The sequence below is a fragment of the Grampus griseus genome (assembly GCF_964374135.1).
Source record: "Grampus griseus genome assembly, chromosome: 3".
In the NCBI taxonomy this organism is placed as follows: Eukaryota; Metazoa; Chordata; class Mammalia; order Artiodactyla; family Delphinidae; genus Grampus; species Grampus griseus.
The window spans coordinates 169197142-169215203 of NC_139019.1; the positions used below are offsets into that span (position 1 = coordinate 169197142).

An 18062-nucleotide genomic window follows, 5' to 3' on the forward strand; every position below is an offset into this window, starting at 1 on the left:
GATTCCAGATGGAAGCGTCGCGGCCTGCCTGAGGTTCCTTCTGAACCCCTGGGGCTGGTGATGGGGGCTCCTCGAGTGGGCGGGGGTCCCGGGAGGAGGCTGAGCCAAGGGCACGGCAGTCCTTGCAGTCGAAGGATGGGGGCGCTGCTTGCTCAGCGGTGCTGCCCTGGCATGAAGTGGGGGGGTGGGGCGCCAACTGGCCCAGTAAGGACAGTCCCAGAGTCCTGAGGCAGCCCGTGGGTGCCTCCGAGGTGCCTGGCCCTTACTTCCTTTTGCACCTCTCCTTGTCCAGAGACTTGACTCAGCGGTTGGGGGTCAGGACACACCGATAAGGGACGGCAGGCCGTGCCCCTCTTCACGTCCTAACAGCTGAGAGACTAGGAGACCAGAGACCATGCCTGCGCAGAGGGCACTCTTGGTACTTGAGTTTCTAACAGCACGGTGGCCTCTCCCTGTGCCATCAGCCACTCCATCCTTTCGGAAAGTCCAGTTTTTTTTTAATGGCTTAAAGAATAAAACAAACTAGTACAAAAGAATATAGAGGAAAAATACGCCCTCCCTCCCGAGAGGTAACCCCTCCCCAGTCTCTCTTTTTAATACCTGCCCTCTGTTCTGCCCTGTGAATGTGCCACAATTTATTTTGCCAGGCGCCTATCAAGGGGTAACATAGATTATTCTGGACTTTTCGTATAAATCAACACTTTGTCAAGGGCCAGATAGTAAATATTTCAGGCTTTGTAGGCCAGGCAGTCTCTGTTACAACCGCTCAACTCTAGCCCTTGCAGTTCAAAAGCAGCCACGGGTGATGTGTGAATGAGTGGGCGTGGCTGTGTGCCAATAAAACTTTATTTACAAAGCCACACAGCCGGCCAGATTTGGCCCACAGGCTGTAACTGACCAAACCCCTGGGTATAAAGGATCCTACAACAAACAGCCTTGTACATGGTTGGGGCATATGTCTGAGTGTATAGGGTAAATTCCTAGAATTATAAAAAGGCATATGCATTTTTAATTTTGAAGAATATTGCAAATTACCTTCTAAAGAATGCCTCAGTGTACACACTTCTTTTTTTTTTTTTTTTTTGCGGTACGTGGGCCTTTCACTGTTGCGGCCTCTCCCGTTGCGGAGCACAGGCTCCGGACGCGCAGGTTCAGCAGCCATGGCTCACAGGCCCAGCCGCTCCGCGGCATGTGGGATCTTCCCGGACCGGGGCACGAACCCGTGTCCCCTGCATTGGCAGGCGGGCTCTCAACCACTGCGCCACGAGGGAAGCCCTGCCCACCTTTCTTTTGATCTATTGACCTCAGTGATTTGTAGACACTCTTTATATATGAAAGCAATCAGTCCATGGTCATACACGTTGCAAATTGAACTGTGTTGTTTTTCTCAAACAGTTTTATGGGTAGGAATCTCAGCCAGTGAATGTTTAAAATCATCTCAGGAACAAGAAGATGTCTTGCCCTTAATCCGCTGTGAAAGAAAGTGGAGAGGCAGCTAGTCACAAGTCACAGAATGACAGAAGCTGGTGAGAAAGGGGGCACTGGGGTTGCCCCCTGAGGCTTGGCAGCCCATGCCCTGCAGTTGTCTCAAGCAGGAACTTTTGGGGGGTGGGGGGGTGGGGGTGGGGCGGGGTGTGCCTCACAGCATTCGGGATTTTAGTTCCCCAACCAGGGATCGAACCCACACTCCCTGCACTGGAAGTGTGGAGTCTTAACCACTGGACCGCCAGGAAGCCCCTCAAGCAGGAGCTCTTCATCGGAACTTACTACCCCTACCTCCCTCGGTCAGTACTCAGCATCCATCAGTCAAACTTCAGTCAGTTGTATTCCTGCCCGGACAACAAGGCCTGGGGAGGGACATGGGAGGATGGGTGACGGGCAGCTACAAAAGGACAAGTGTCTGCTGGCAGAAGGTCTTGGTCTTGGAGGTGGCAGTTTAAGAGACCTTTGTTTTCTTCATGGTTGATACAGGGCCACTTGTTTTCTCCACCACTGGTGGGATTTCCATCTGAGGGAGGGTTCCCACTCTGTTTCAGGTCGCCCGTGTACGTGCTCGAGTCCTTTCTTGGTGGAAGTGCTCAGCTCTTCCCTAACTGGCAAGAACCCATAAGCGATGGACATAAAAACCCGTTTCATATCGTTTGCAGATACTTTCCCAGTTTGTCATTTGCTTTTCAAACATATTTATGGTATTTTTTAAATTCTCTATTTTTTTAAATTGAAGTATAGTTGATTTATAATGCTGTATAGTGTTTTGTTTTGTGTTTTTGGCCGCACCTCGAGGCATGCTGGATCCTAGGTCCCCAACCAGGGACCGAACCCATGCACCCCTCAGCGGAAGCGTGGAGTCCCAACCACTGGACCACCAGGGAAGCCTCTTTCTTTTTTTTTTTTTTGTTTTTTTAAAATCAACTATAGACACATGAGAAGTTGCAAAAACAGTGCAGAGTCCCGTGTACCCTTCATTCACGCAGCTTACATCTTACTTAACCCCAGCACACTGTCACACCAAGAAACTGATGTGAATACGACGCAATTAACTAGACTCTAGACCTTATTCAGATTTTATCAGCTTTCACATGCACTCATTTGTGTGTGTGTAGGTCTGTTCCACGCTGTCACCTGTACAGATTCCTAGAACCACCACCACAGTCAAAATACAGAGCTGTTGGGGACTTCCCCGGTGGGTCAGGTGGTTAAGACTCCGTGCTTCCACTTCAGGGGGCCCAGGTTTGATCCCTGGTCGTAGAACTAGGATCTCAAATGCCCTGCGGCCAAAAAAAAGAAAAAAAAAAAGCTGTTTATTCACCACAAAGGAGCTCCTTCATGCATCCTCTTCATTATGTCCTCACCCACCCTGTTTATGGCGTCCTGACCATGGAGAGAAAAGTCGTGATACCTGTGTTATCAAATCTTTTCTTCCTTTATGACTGCTAGATTTCATGTCATGATCAAAAAGCAGGATCTTGGGAATGATGGGTTTTTTTTCTTTTAATCCCTTCAGTTTTTTGTTTGTTTTTTGGAGGCAAAAAGGAAAACGGAGAAACAAGAGGCTTGGGGCTCAGTCTTTCTGAAAACACAGACACACACCTACCCCTCTTTGAGTAGGAAACTCAAGACCACTCACAACTGAAATACCTTGTTAGCAAAAGCGCTTGGCCACTAACTGGATCCTTCATAGTGACAGGCTGGTCAAACACAGCGCTGAGGATATGGAGATATAATGGAATCCTGCTGTGTTTAACACAGAATAGGTCTGCCGGCCTCCAATTTATGCAGCCAATTCCTAACGGGTCCACAGCAGCCAGCTGCAAAGAGGGAGCTATTTCTGCAGAAATAGTGGAGTTCCCTAATGCCCTTCACCCAGCTTCCCCTAATGTGAACATCTTATATCACTATGGTACAAGCCAGGTTATTCAAGCCAGGAAATTAACATCAGTACAATCCTTTTACCTAATATACAGAACTTATTTGGATTTCACCATTTCTCCCTCTAATGTCATTTTTCTGGTCCCGGATTGTTTGTGTCCTCTGCCCCCAAATTCATGTTGAACCCTAACACCCAGTGTGATGGTATGAGGAGGTGGGGGTCTTTGGGAAATGATTAGGTCATGAGGGTGGAGCCCTCATGAATGGGATTAGTGTCTTCATAAAGGGACCCTAGAGAGCTCCCTCTCTCCCTCCATAATGTAAGGACATAGCAAGATGGAGTGTGTGAACCAGGAAATGGGCTCTCACCAGACACCAATTCTGCCAGAGCCTTGATCTTGAATTTCTAGCCTCCAGATCTGTGAGAAATAAACGTGTGTTGTTTAAGCCAGCCAGTCTGTGGGACTTTGTTATAACAGCCCAGACTAAGGCAAGGATCCAATCCAGGATCCCACATTTCCTTTCCATGTCTTGGTCTCCTCACTCTGTGATGGTTCCACAGTCTTTGTCTTTCCTGACACTTTTCTTTTTTTTGCGGTACGCGGGCCTCTCACTGTCGTGGCCTCTCCCGTTGCAGAGCACAGGCTCCGGACGCGCAGGCTCAGCGGCCATGGCTCACGGGCCCAGCCGCTCCGCGGCATGTGGGATCTTCCGGGACCGGGGCACGAACCCGTGTCCCCTGCATCGGCAGGCGGACTCTCAACCACTGCGCCACCACGGAAGCCCTTTCCTGACACTTTTAAAGAGTACTGCCAGTTATCCTGGTAGAATGTCTCTCAACTTGGGTTCATTTGGTATTTGCTTTGATTAAACTGAGGTCGTCCATTTTGGACAGGAATTCCACAGAGGTGCCACTGAGAATGTCCTTCTCTGCATCCCGTTGGCGGCTCCATGGTGTCACTGTCTCATTTTTAGCGACGTTGATTTGATCACTAGGCTAAAGATGGTGTCACTACTGTAAAATTACTACTTTCCCTTTGTAACTAATATGTATCTTGGGGGGGAAATACTTTGTGACAACGCAAATATCCTGTTTCTCACAATACGTTTCCCCCACCAGTTTTCAGCAGCGATCCACGGATCTTGGCTGTAACAATCAGGAGGTGTTTGCTCAACGGTGATCTGTCATTTCCCTCATTCTGCCTACATGTGTTAATCTGAATATTATTGGTGGTCTTTTATTTACTTCACTCCTTGTACATGTACGAACTGTTGGAACTGAAGGGTCAATCCCTTGCCTAGTGAGGGACGAACGGACCCTAAACCAAGGAACCTGTTCCAATTTCACACACCCCAGTACCCTCTCTGTACTTCCAAGCCCCGCCCCAAGATGGCGGCCCGGGCCGGAGGGGCGGGGCGCTCCGGATCACGTGGTCTTGTCGACGCTGACGGGGCCTCCGGCGGACGCCCCACTTGTCCCTCGCCGCGCTCCGTCCGTCGCCCCTGCCCAGCGAACCTGATCCCAAGATGGCGGCGCCCAGCAGTAGAAGGAACGGCGGCGGCGGCGCCGTGAGCTTGTGGGCCGCGCTGCTCCTGGTGGCCGTGGCGCTGAGGCCGGCACGGGCGGTGTCTGAGCCCACGACGGTGGCCTTTGACGTGCGGCCCGGCGGCGTGGTGCACTCCTTCTCCCAGAACGTGGGCCCTGGGGTATGTGCCTCAGCCACCCCGGGGGCTTGAGCAATGGTGCAGGCGTAGGCAGGGCCTGGGGAGGGGGCGCGGACCGGCGGGGCGGGGTCTGGGGGGATGGGGGGAAACGGACCGGAGGGGGCGGGGCCTGAGGGGTCGCGGACCGGCGGGGGTAGGGCCTGAGGATGGAGGGCGGGACTTGGTAGCGAGGCCTGACAGAACTAAGAAGGGAGGCGGGGCTCCTGGGGGCTGGCGGCTTTGCGAAGGCTGGGTCGCTAGCCTCGTCTCTAATTCCTGTCTCATGCCCAGCGTGCCCAAGCAGCCTTATCCCCCAGACCCAGGTAACTCCCTCGCTGTTGGAGGGCAGGACGGGCCCAGAGATGGGGAGAGGGGAGCTGGAGGCTGATGGGCATATGCCTCCAGGGCCTGCAGAAGGTCGTCCCGCTGTAGCTCTGACCAGGGAGGAAGTGGACAGGCGTTGCTCTTTCCTTCCATTGCACAAGGTCCCCCCGTCTTTTTCATTGAAATGTGGGGCCAGGCCCTCCTTACCTGGAGGTAACAGGCCTGGGTCTAGTCTAGCCCGTCCCTAGCTTATTGGAGAAGTCACGTCCTCTCCCAGTCTCCTTTTCCCTGCCTGTAACAACGATATCAATCATCACTATTTGTTGAATACTTCCTTATAACCAAAGGATATTGTGCCAAATTCTTTTTTTTTTTTTTTTTTGCGGTACGCGGGCCTCTCACTGTTGTGGCCTCTCCCGTTGCGGAGCACAGGCTCCAGATGCGCAGGCTCAGCGGCCATGGCTCACGGGCCCAGCCGCTCCGCGGCATGTGGGATCTTCCCAGGCCAGGGCACGAACCTGTGTCCCCTGCATCGGCAGGCGGACTCTCAACCACTGCGCCACCAGGGAAGCCCGCCAAATTCTTTATGTGAGGCCTATGTTACAGATGAAGAAACAGAGGCTCAGAAAGTTTTGCACTTGTCCAAGGTCCACAGCGGAGCAGAGATGGGCCCCTAGGTGCCCCTCCTTCCAAAGTTCGTGTTCCTAGATGGGTGGGTGCTGGAGGTGGGTGTGACCTCCCCCTTCCTGCTCTTCATCCCCCAGAAGCCATCTGGGTTGTTTGTCCTTACCCAGGATCTCCCAAGTAGGGAGACAGGTGTGGGAATTCCAGATCTGCAGACACTGGAAGACCTTGCAGAGCTGGCCTCCAGGGACATCGGCCAGAGGGATCTGCCTCCACCTCCTTTCTCTGAGTGCAGATACTCAAAAGCAGGATCTTCTTGTTTCTGGATCTCAGAAGGACATCCTGAGACCCTGTACTTCAAGCACTAACGATTATCTCCTACCGAGACTCTTTTTTCCTTTCATTCTCTAGGACAAATATACCTGTGTGTTCACCTACGCATCTCAAGGAGGGACCAATGAGGTGAGTTGTTCAAAATTCTACGTGGTTTAGTACGACAATATCCATTGTCATACAGAGATGCTCTCTAGGGGACACTGGACATCAGACTATTCTTACCTAACCAATAAAAGACAGTGCTTAAGTTACATAATGACGGCAGATTCCATTCATAATTCCACGGAGTGAACAAACGTCTGGACAGAAGGAGGGATGTGAGACGTGACTCTGCCATTCCCATGAGTCTCTATTAGGATATTTTGTTCATTTTCTGTGCTGAGTAACAAATTATCACAGACTGAGCAGCTTAAAACAACACCCATTTATTATCCCACGGTTCTGGAGGTCAGAAGTCCCGGTCGGCTCAGCTGGATGCTTTACAAAGCGACAATCAAGGTGTCAGCTGGGCTGTGTGTTCACCAGCAGGCTCTGGGGAGAACCCTCGTCCAGACACATTCCAGTTGTTAGCAGAATTCGGTCCCTTTCGGTGTGAAACTGAGGTCCCTAGTTCCTTGCTGGCTGTTTTCTCCAGCTGGAGGCAGAAGAGGAGGTAAGAGAGATTCAAAGCACGAGAAGGATGTAGTGCACCACAGCTGGCTTTGAGAGACCACATGGGAGGGAGGACGTGACCTCCAGGAGCTGACAGCGGCCCTCAGCTGGCAGCAAGGAAATGAGGGCTTCAGTCCTCCAACTGCAAGGAATGAATTCTGCTGCAACCACATGAGATGGAAGAGGACCCAGAGCTCCAGGTGGGAACACAATCTGGCTGACACTTTGATGTTAGCTTATGAGACTGAGCAAAGAACCCAGCCCCACCACGTCCGGACTTCTAACCTACAGAATTGTGAGCTAATGAATGGGTATTGCTTTTTATTTATTTATTTTTTAATTTATATTTATTTTTGGCCGCGTCAGGTCTTTGTTGCTGCGCGTGGGCTTTCTCTAGTTGCGGTGGGCGGGGGCTACTCTTCGTTGCGGTACATGGGTTTCTCATTGCGGTGGCTTCTCTTGTTGAGGAGCACGGGCTCTAGGCGCGCAGGCTTCAGTAGTTGTGGCACGTGGGCTCAGTAGTTGTGGCTCACGGGCTCTAGAGCGCAGGCTCAGTAGTTGTGACGCACAGGCTGAGTTGCTTCGCGGCATGTTGGATCTTCCCAGACCAGGGCTCAAACCCTTGTCCCCTGCATTGGCAGGCGGGTTCTTAACCACTGTGCCACCAGGGAAGTCCGGCACAGCTTTTAATGCTACTGAATTTGTGGTAATTTGTCACACAGTATAGTGAGTTGAATGAGGCCCCCCCCCATAAAGATACGTCCACATCCTAATGCCTTGAACCTGTGACACTTAAGAAAAAGTCTTTGTAGATATAATTAAGTTAAAGATCTTGAGATGAACACATTATCCTGGATTACCCGGGTGAGCCCTAAATCCAGTGGCACACATCCTTATAAGAGACACACATGGGAGATTTGATAAAAAGAAGACACACAGAGGAAAAGGCCATGTGAAGATGGAGGCAGAGGTGGAGTGATGTGGCCACAAGCCAAAGGACACCTGGAGCCACCAGAAACTGGAAGATGTAGGAAGGATTCTCCCCTGGGGCCTCCAGAGGGAACACGGCCCTGCCCACACCTTTTTTTTGGACTGCTGGCCTCTAGACTGTGAGAGAACAGATTTCAGCTGTAAGCTACCAAATTTGTGGTGATTTGTTCCAGCAGCCCCAGGAAACGAATACACACAGCAATAGTTTACTGTTACAGCCAGTAATGCACCATTACAGATAAATACTCTGAGGATAAAATACTGTTGTTAAATTCTGGCTAGACACCGCCGCTTTGTTCTGTCTGAAGGGAGGGCAGCACACGTGTTTGAGAAGAGACACAAAACAGACTTTCTCCTCGTGATTGTTAGAAAGAATGAAAGATAATTGAAAAGGAAGAATTAATTGTCACTGCGAAAGTCAGTGTAAAGCATCTTTTGTACCCGTAAATTGTGCTTTCCTCCCCAACCCTCAGACTGTAGGGAACACTACTGTCCTTTCAGAATAGTCTATGGCACTGTGTCCCCTAATAATGGAGAGTCCCAGAGATGGAGGCTGCCTGGGGACTGCTCCATGTTTGCCTGCCACGTGCCTGCCCCTCCCAGCATCCTGGTTCTGAGTACATCTCTTCCCCCCAACTCCCGGACTTAGGGCAGCACATTAAAATGGGCAAGAGCGGGAATTCCCTGGGTCCAGTGGTTAGGACTCGGTGCTCTCACTGCCGTGGCCCCAGTTTCGATCCCTGGTCAGGGAACTAAGATCCTGCAAGCCGGGCAGTGCGGCCAAAACCAAAAAAAAAAAAAAAGGGTGAGAGCGAGTCCGCCTGCTCCACCGGGCACTGCTGACTTTAGAGGCGGGGTCGCTCTCTGTGGGGGGCTGTCCTGGGCAGCCTCCCTGGCCCCCACCCACTCGATACCAGCAGCCGCCCCACCCAGTGTGCGCTGGGGGACAAAAGTGAAAACCACTGGGCAAGAGTGACATGAAATGCACTCCTTATTTTGCATATTTCCAGTTTGTAAGTAAAAGTAAATGATTCCGAGCAACAGTATTTTATGTCATTTATTTATTTTTTTGGCCACACCACGTAGCATGTGGGACCTTAGTTCCCCGACCAGGGATTGAACCGGCGCCCCCAGCATTGGAAGCGCCGAGTCCTAACCACTGGACCGCCAGGGAAGTCCCCCAGCAACAGTATTTTAACAAAATGTAGCAAACGCCTGGTGACACCCTTCCCAGCGGTGTCACCAGGGGGTGGCAGCTCTGCTGGGGAGCATCGCCGCCCTTCCGCCTGCCTCCAGGACAGCAGGCATCCTGCGATCATCCGCCCCTTCCTTGGCCACCTCCAGGCCTTGCTGCTTCTCCAGGTGGTCCACTCCATTATGGGATGGTGACAAGTGGTGGAACATTCTCCCTTGGTCCAGGCCCCTTGGTCCAGCCATGCCCTGCCACGAGCTCCAGATCCTTCCCAAAGCGCCTTCCTCCCCCAGTCAGCCCTTTCCATGCCTCCTTTGTTGTGTAGATGATCAGTTTGTTATACAATAAAATTGTGATAGCACCATCGCCTTGGTGTTTGTCGGGCGGCCCGCAATGTGCTGAGACAGATACACGTCTCGTTTCCTCTTCAGAACCCCAGGAGGCTGTCCTTATCCCCGCCTCACACACGAGGACACGGTGGCTCAGAGACTGAAGACTGCCCTGGCTCCCCCAGCTGGGACATGACCAAGGTCCCCAAGGCGCAGGCCCCTGACCGCCGCCCTGAGCCAGGACATGCCCCGCGTCACCAGCAGCTCGGAAAAGAACGCCCCCGCCTCCCTAACGGGACCCTTGGGATGGACAGTCCACTGCAGCGTAGGGGGAGAGAGCTAGGCTCACTCTTGGAAAGGTGGCTGGGTCACAAATTCTAAAACGAGCATCAGGCTTGATTCTGCCGTTTCGGGCATCCTCAAGGAAACACCTAAGAGCCCAGCAGACACGTCTAGCACCCACTTGTTCCAGCAGCACCAGCCTAGAACTGTGATCATCAGACACCACGGGCCGACTGCAGAGCTGCGTGCGTGCGGTGCGACCCACGGGCTCTCTGGCTGCTGGCCTGCCGCCCGCTTAGGAGCAAACAGCCGGCCGGATTCTCAGCAAACATTCAGGGGCCGTCCAAGATGTTCTCCGGGATCCGCTTGGCCACACTTGGGGGCCCTGCCAAGATGCCCCTCGGAGCAGCTGGAACGGAAGCCCCAGAGGCCCAAGTGGCACTTCTCTAGAGCCATCGTCAACAGAGGGGAAATGGGTCTGTGGTCTGGGCTCCCAGGGGGCCCGGGATGCAGGCTGGGCCTGGGGAGAGTGGGAGGCCAGGCTGCTTTGACAGTGGTTCGTTTCTCCAGAGGGTCACCTGAGAGGCCGGCTGGTGCCGGGTGACAGCAGGCACAGCGTTATTCATGATCTCAGTGCCGGCCAGCATCCTGAGCGGCCAGAGAGCTCGTCCAAGGTTGCCGGGAATGCGGCCACTTGGGAAGACTGGCCCTTTCTTATCAAGTTAAACATACGACCCCATGCTTCCACTCCTCGGTATCACCCCGTTAGAAATGAAAACTTATGTCCACACAAAGCTTGTACGTGAATGTTCGTAGCAGCCTGATTCATAATAGCCAACAAGTGGAAACAACCCAAGTGTCCCCCAGCTGATGATGGATAAACACAGTGTGGTCCCTTCACACATGGGAACATCAGTCAGCCGTGAAAAGGGGTGAAGCCCTGACCTTGCTGCCACGTGGATGGACCCTGAGAACACGATGCTCAGTGAGAGAAGCCAGACACAGAAAGACCCAGAGTGTGTGATTCCATTGATGGGAAACGTCCAGAACAGGCAGATCCACAGACACAGAGGGTGGGTTCGTGGTTGTTGGGCTGGGGGAGGAGATGGGGGTGTGCCTGCTCATGGGGATGGGAATTCTTTGGGGGGTGATGAGAATTAGATACAGGTGATGGTTGCACAGCTCTGAATATACTAGGTAGCATTGAAGCACGCACTTTAAAAGAGCATATCGTTTATACATGTTTTATTTTTTAATGTAAATTTATTTATGTATTTTTGGCTGCATTGGGTCTTCGTTGCTGCGTGCGGACTTTCTCGTTGCGGCAGGTGGGGCCTACTCTTCATTGCGGTGTGCAGGCTTCTCATTGTTGTGGAGCACAGGCTCTAGGCGCGCGGGCTCAGTAGTTGTGGCACGCGGGCTTAGTTGCTCCGCGGCACGTGGGATCTTCCCAGACCAGGGTTCGAACCCACGTCCCCTGCATTGGCAGGAGGATTCTCAAACACTGTGCCACCAGGGAAGCCCCATATTGTATGTTATGTAAACTGTATCTCAATAAAGCTGTTAAAGGCAAGTGAATTATTGATATACGTGTAGCCACATGGGTGAATCTGATATGCGTTAGGCTGAGTGAGACTGACCGGCGCAGGAGACCATGTCCTGTGTGATTCCACTCAGGTGGCATTTTGCAAAGGCACAACTATGGGGACAGAGCAGATCAGTGGTTACCGGGAATTTGCAGGAAGGTGTTGACTCCAGAGGGATGGAGGAGAGATAACTGGGAAGATGGAACTGATCTGTATCTTGATTGGGCGGTGGATACACAGTGTGTGCATTTGTCAAAACTCATAGAACAGACACTGAAATGGGTCCATTTCACCATCTGTTACTTGTCTCCAAATAAAAAATAATAGCGGTTACCAATTACCTGTCCTCGATTACACCCAGCCACTTAGATCGTGAGCCCCCTAGCCTCCCAGAGAAGGTCACAGAGGCTCGGGCTGAACAGGCTGCCCCAAAACACACCGTCGTGTGAGTGTCTGATGCCAAAACCTGAGCCTTACCAAGGGCACCTACTGCCCACCCCGGCCTGCGGCCTCGAGACCAAGGTCAAGTTCATATAACAAGACCACTCAGAGGGATGTTGACCCTATTGCTAAGAAGCTCTTGGTTTAAATTTTGTTTGCTTTCATAATTTAAAAATAAAATGTTTAAATGTTTGCCTCGGGACTTCCCTGGTGGACCAGTGGTTAAGACTTCAAGCTCCCAATGCCGGGGGGCCCAGGTCCGATCCCTGGTCGGGGAACTAGATCCTGCATGCATGCCAACTAAGACCCGGCACAGCCAAATAAATAAAGAAATAAATATTAAAAAAAAAAAAAAAAGAAGCCTCATTTTCATGAATCTTTTAAGAGCTATGGAAAACCATCCCAGATATATTTCACAGCGTAAAACTGTTTCCGGGCGCTCAGAGGCCTGGAGCCGTGGGCAGGAGTTTTTAAATAGAAAATAAATGTGTTGGGCAGGTCCCCTTGCCCTGCCTGCCCTACCTGAGTAATTGGCTTCTACCTTCCTGCTGCAGGCAAAAGACTTCCAAGTCACCGTTTACTCCCATTGTAATTAACATACAAATGGCCTTGTTTCTATTAATGGAAAAGCTCTGGCATTTAACCAGATGATCAGCAATTGGATTCCACCTTTACTCTCAGGAGAGGATGGGACACTCTCATTTTCCTAGCAAAATGCAAAAACGCTGCAGGTCACCAGACCTTGCGTTTGGCCGGATTTTCAGAGGCCCTGAAAATGAGAATAAACTGGTAGCGGTGTGTTTTGGAACCATTTAAAATTTTTTTTTAAATTTAATTTTTTTAAAAAGCTAACACAGGGACTTCCCTGGCGGTCCAGTGGTTAGGACTCCACGTTTCCACTGCAGGGGGCATGGGTTCGATCCCTGGTTGGGGAGCTAAGATCCCGCATGCCGTGTGGCCAAAAAAATAAAAATAAAAAAGCTAACACACGTCATTCAAAAAGAAAAAAACATAAAAAGCTCTCCAGCGCCTTCTGTCGGCCCAGTTCCCACCCACGTCCTACATGTAACCGGGGTTATTAAAATCTTGCATCTTCTCTGAGGACTGCTCTGTGCTTATGCAAGCAAGCATGGGTGTATTGTCTTTCCTTCTTTTATTTTTGTTTTTATCTTTCCCAGTAGACTTTATTTTTTACAGCAAAATGGAGCGGAAGGCACAGAGATTTCCTGTATACCCCTGCCCCCCAACCATCGCCCACCAGAGTGGGACGTTTGTGACAGTCGTTGATGAACCTACACGGACACGTCATCACCCCAAGTCCAGAGTTGCCATCAGGGTTCACTCCTGGTGTGCTGTGTGCCGTGGGCTTGGACAGACATATAATGATGGCGAGGCTGTGTGTCCCGGACTGACCTGCCTGTCCTCTCTCCCCAGAAGTGGCAGATGAGTCTGGGGACCAGCGAAGACCAGCAGCACTTCACCTGCACCATCTGGAGGTGAGCGAGGGTCCGGTGTTGGGAGCTCCTCCCGGACGAGACACCTTCGTTCTGGGTGGTACCCATACTGACGGTGTCCTGCGCCCCTGGAGGGTCGCAGGCGGGAGAGGGGGTGCCGTCCAGTGTGGGACTTGAGGGCAAGGAGGGCCTCCCGGGGAAGCACGTTGACACTGAGGCCCAAGGGGGGCGGGGGGGACTGAGAGGTGGCGTCTAGGCAGCGGCTGCAGCCCCGGGAGCGGGGCCGGGCTCCCCAGATGCCACCCCCTTCATGGTCACCTCAGTTACATTCCTTGCTCAAGGGCTTCATCTCCCGCTGTGCCCACCCTTTTCATAATCCCACTTCCTGGAGCCCAGCTCCATGAGCCCGAGAATGGGGTGTTGGGTCCTCTGACGGGGCGGAGGGTGATGGAGCTTCACCAATTCCTGGCCCTTCTCCCCTGGGCCTCACGGCCTGGAATGTGTCGCCCAAGCAGAACAGATTTCTCAAGCATTTGCCACGCGTCTGACGTAGAAGTCCCAGCCGCGTTCTCACCCTCATGGGACCGGGGTCAACATAGGGGACGGATCAAGAAGTGGGACACAGAGAGCAGCGACAGTGACATTTAGTTAAAGAAGACGCTTGCAGGCGTTGGCGCAGAATCCCCGTCTCCTGCTCGATGCGTTACAAGCCGCAGGCGTTTTAGTACCAAGTATTGTTGGGGAGCTTCTCGTGGGGGCAGAAGCCCTGCGTCCTCAACACGCTACAATCATCCCCGCTGAGAGGGGAGACCCTGTCTGTGCCCCTTCCCAGCCTCAGAGAGAAGCATCCCAGAGGCAAGGAGCCGGGGTGGGGGACTCCCTAATTACAGGTTAGTAATCAGGGCTGCATCCCCCCGCCAGTAGACCACCGTCTCACACAGGCTTGTGAGCACCAGCCCTCCACCTGGGCACAGACCCAGGCCGCACTGGCCCAAAGCAGGGTCCTCAGCCTGCAGCCTCTTAGCTGACCACCCAGTGGCCCCCCAAGGACACGCTCAGCCCCAGACACCCTGCCGTTCCTAGTTAACCCCCATACTTCTCACCCCCGGGATGTGGCCCGGCCTCACCCCTAGTGCACACGTGGGATGTTGTCCACTGGATGGGAAGTGTTCTGTGAGTGGATGCGAGAGGCCCCGTTCTAGAACAGCTCCTACCCAGAAGGGGAAAGAGGCTTGTCCATCAACGAGTCGGAAGAGCATCCTGGCAAAGAGGAAAGAGTGGATCACATTGAGGGCGCCCCATCCGTCCTTCCCAGAAACGCCTGGCAGCAGATCCCATCTTGGAGAGCAGGTGGGGGCACCAGCCCTGGGCTGACGCTGTCGCCCGACCTTTCTTCGCAGGCCCCAGGGCAAGTCCTACCTGTACTTTACGCAGTTCAAGGTGGAGGTGCGGGGTGCTGAGATCGAGTACGGCATGGCCTACGTGAGTGTCACCTGCACACGGGGTGGCCGCCTGGCTGGGCCACCATGGACTGCAACTTGGAGACCCCGGGGGGTTGGGGGGGGAATGAGGAGAGGGACACCAAGCCCTTAGAGGGAGGCCTGGTGGCGCGGGGGGCCGGGGTTACGGTGCCTAGAGGGGAACCTGGCTGACCCCCAGAGACACCTGGCCTCCCTCCTGTAAGGCCCGCCGGCCTCCCACCAGTGCCCCCTGCTGGCAAAGCCAACAGGAAGTCGGGGGCAAGGGGGCTCAGCCCTGGGACAGGGGCAGCGAGGGCGGAAGTTGGCCCAGGGGGCAGGTGGGCAGCTCATTGGTGTCGGGAGGGCCCCACGCCCCTTGGCTCCAGTGACCTGTGGTTCACAGGCCAGCCAGCACCTTCTGCTGCACTCCTGACCCCCATGGCCCCTCCAGAGCCCAGCCACTCTGCAGAGCCCACCCCTGCTTCTTCATCTGGGTCAGAAACAGTTTGAAAATCACCTTATCAGTCCCAGAAGCAGAACCAGTAGGAGACAGGCATTAAGAGATTCACTGCCAGGAATCGGCCTCCACTGTGGGAGCCTGGCTTTGGGGGTTTCCTCCAGGGAAGCCTCAGCTCTGCCCTGAAGGCCCTCCCCCGATTGAATCAGGCCCGCCCAGGCCCCCGAGGATAATCTCTTTTACTTAAAGTCAGCTCAGGATGAGCCTCTGTCACATCTACAAAATTCCCTCCCAGCAACCCCAGCAAGGGTCTGATTGTATAACGGGGACTGTGGCCGCTCCAATGACACATCAGACTGCCCATCACACCGTTAACTAATCGCTCTCTGGGGTCCCTTCTTACTTTGAAACTCTATTATTTTTACTGATTTGAAAAAGACACAATTCTGCTGTTTAAAAATTACATGCAAGAAGAGACTGCCATGCTAGTATCATTTCCATAAATTAACTAAAAAAAAAATTCCCTTCGATTTGCAGGGAAGGCATGAAGTTTTAAGCTAGTTGACAATCTCTTAAGTGGATTAACCCACTGCTTCTGCCGGATTCTCTTTTATGTGCTTAAAAAAGCATCTCGCGGCCCTTCAGCAGAAGCATGCAGCTTTAGTCTCTGCTGCTCTGCAAAGCAAAGCGAGCCGTGTTCCTTCCCCATTAGAAAAGTTTCCACTTGTTCCCTTTCAGTCGAAAGCTGCTTTTGAAAGAGAGAGCGATGTGCCCCTGAAAAACGAGGAATTTGAAGTGACCAAAACAGCAGGTACGTAGAGGGGTTTGTGGAGCTGGAATCTAGGTTCTCAAGCAGGGAGGGGGTGAGAGAGGGGACAAGACCCCCGCTAGAGGGCGATCCAGGGGCCCTGTGGTGAGAGGAGGCTGCCATCCCTAAACGGCTTCCGCAGAGGGCCACCTAGTAAATATTTTCGGCTTTGGGGCCCCCTTTGAAACAACTCGACCCAGACCCCGTAAGGCAAAGTCAGCCATAAGCCACTAGTCTGTGAATGGGGGTGGCTGCCTTCTAATAAAACTTTATTTCGTGAACACTGAACTGTGAATGTCATATCGCAGGACGCCATTTTTCCTTTGATTTTCCTTAAACTATTTGAAAGTGTAGAAACCACCCTTCGCCCACGGGCGGCAGGCACACTTGCCCAATCCCTAGCAGAGAACGGAGAGCATGAGAGTCTGTCCTCAGAGAGCTGCGTCCTGGGACACTCAGCGACACTCAGCTCCATAGGAGGCCAGGGAGCAGGGGGCCGCGGGGTCTGACGCCTACACAGCCTGGCCGTCCTGGGCTCCGTGACAGCTTCCAGCAGCGCAGTCGGGACCTTGTGCATGCATGACACGGGAGGCGGGGGTCACCTCCTGGGGCCCCGAGACCCCCGTGGCCTCTGACCCCATTCAGCTGTAGCCATGCAGGCCAGATGCCGAGCAGAAAGAGGGGCGGTAGGCGCCTGAGTTGGGGCTCAGGGTGCGAGAGCAAGGGGGGATGAGTGGGTGAGACAGTGAACACGGGGCTGAGCCGAGTCGGGGGGCCCCGAGGGTCCTGAAGGACGGGGGAGAGATGAGATGAGCAACCCATGTGGCCGTGGACGTCACCAGGCACCAGAGGGGAGGGGAGGGGAGTGGGCGGCACGAGCGGGGCTTTTAGGAGGGCCTGGAAGGCGGCCCAACCTGCCCGCAGGTCCTCCGGGTGGGGGCAGGGGCCCGTTTAGAGTGGAGATCAAGGACAGAGGGGATTGGGTTGCTGCAGACCCTGAGCTCCAGGGAGCATAGATGGTGAGGATGGACAGGGAGTGGGGGGCAGGCTGGGTGTGCAGAGCAGGGGGCGGCCAGGTTCCCTGACCCTGCCCGAAGAGCATCAGACACGTTTGCCAGTGCAAACCTCCAAACCCCAGCCATTCTCAGTGTGGCAAAAATGACCACGGCTCTTCCCACGACGACATCTCCCATGGCCTCCCACTGCCCTCAGGACAGGCCCACAGCCTCCCCGCCTTTCTCCTATCCCTCACCCGTAAGACATACAGGGCCAGGGGCCTTTCCCTGTGGAGTCCACTCGGAGACTGCTCCCATCGTTGCCCGCACCCGGCTCAGGACCCGGAGGATTTGCAGAGGCGAGGGCTGACCGAGGGTTTCTTCTTTTGCAGTGTCTCACAGGCCCGGGGCCTTCAAGGCTGAGCTGTCCAAGCTGGTGATCGTGGCCAAGGCGACACGCAGTGAGCTGTGACCAGGAGTCCCTTTGAGGGTGGCTTTTCCTCACCTCCGCTGCAGGAGCTGGGCCCCATGAGGGCCCAGTACTGGTTTTCTTGGGGGGTGGGGGCTGTTAATTTTCTGCCCAGGCTGATGTCGCCCCGTTCCGAGGGCTTTGCAGGGCAGCTGAGGCGCCACGGCAGAGTCCGGAGGACCAGGACTCTCCTGGCTCCCACCTTCCCCTCCCCACGAGGAGTGTGGCTCTGAGACCCACTGCTCTTCTTATCAGAAGAGGCGTCAGGGCACAAGGTGGGGCTCACGGGGGTCACAGCTTTTCTGAAGCCAGCAACGTCTCCCCTGGATCAGGGCAGGCTCCAGGATGCTCCTGGGGGGAGCCGTCCTGCTGCTCTCTGACCCTAAGCCAGCTGTTTTCTTGTCATCCCCCAGGGGACCAACTTTCAGACTAACTGGGCAGAAGTGAAATGTTCTTTCATATTTAAATAAAGACAATTAAAAAGCAACCACACAGTCTTGGCATCTGGCACTGGTGCCCACCTGGCTGGGCACGTGGGGCTGGGGGCCCCTACTTCCCTTCGCTGCTGGAGACGTAAAGCTGCATCACCCT

The 18062-nt window shown here is 53.7% G+C and overlaps 1 protein-coding gene across 1 annotated transcript; it reads left to right on the forward strand.

Moving 5' to 3' along the window:
• The first annotated feature begins 4841 nt into the window (after positions 1-4841).
• Positions 4842-17949, forward strand: MYDGF (myeloid derived growth factor). Its single transcript, XM_082651805.1, has 6 exons — positions 4842-5076; positions 6433-6483; positions 13263-13324; positions 14683-14764; positions 15938-16010; positions 17395-17949. Exons 1-6 carry the CDS (start codon positions 4897-4899, stop codon positions 17472-17474), a joined length of 528 nt encoding a protein of 175 aa, XP_082507931.1. The 5' UTR covers positions 4842-4896; the 3' UTR covers positions 17475-17949.
• Positions 17950-18062: the final 113 nt, after the last annotated feature.

Excerpts from the sequence above, each read along its gene's own strand:
- MYDGF (XM_082651805.1), top strand. The coding sequence starts at position 4,897 with ATGGCGGCGCCCAGCAGTAGAAGGAACGGCGGCGGCGGCGCCGTGAGC. Across the intron at positions 6,484-13,262 it reads CTCAAGGAGGGACCAATGAG|AAGTGGCAGATGAGTCTGGG; the intron begins GTGAGTTGTTCA and ends CTCTCTCCCCAG. Across the intron at positions 16,011-17,394 it reads TGAAGTGACCAAAACAGCAG|TGTCTCACAGGCCCGGGGCC; the intron begins GTACGTAGAGGG and ends CTTCTTTTGCAG.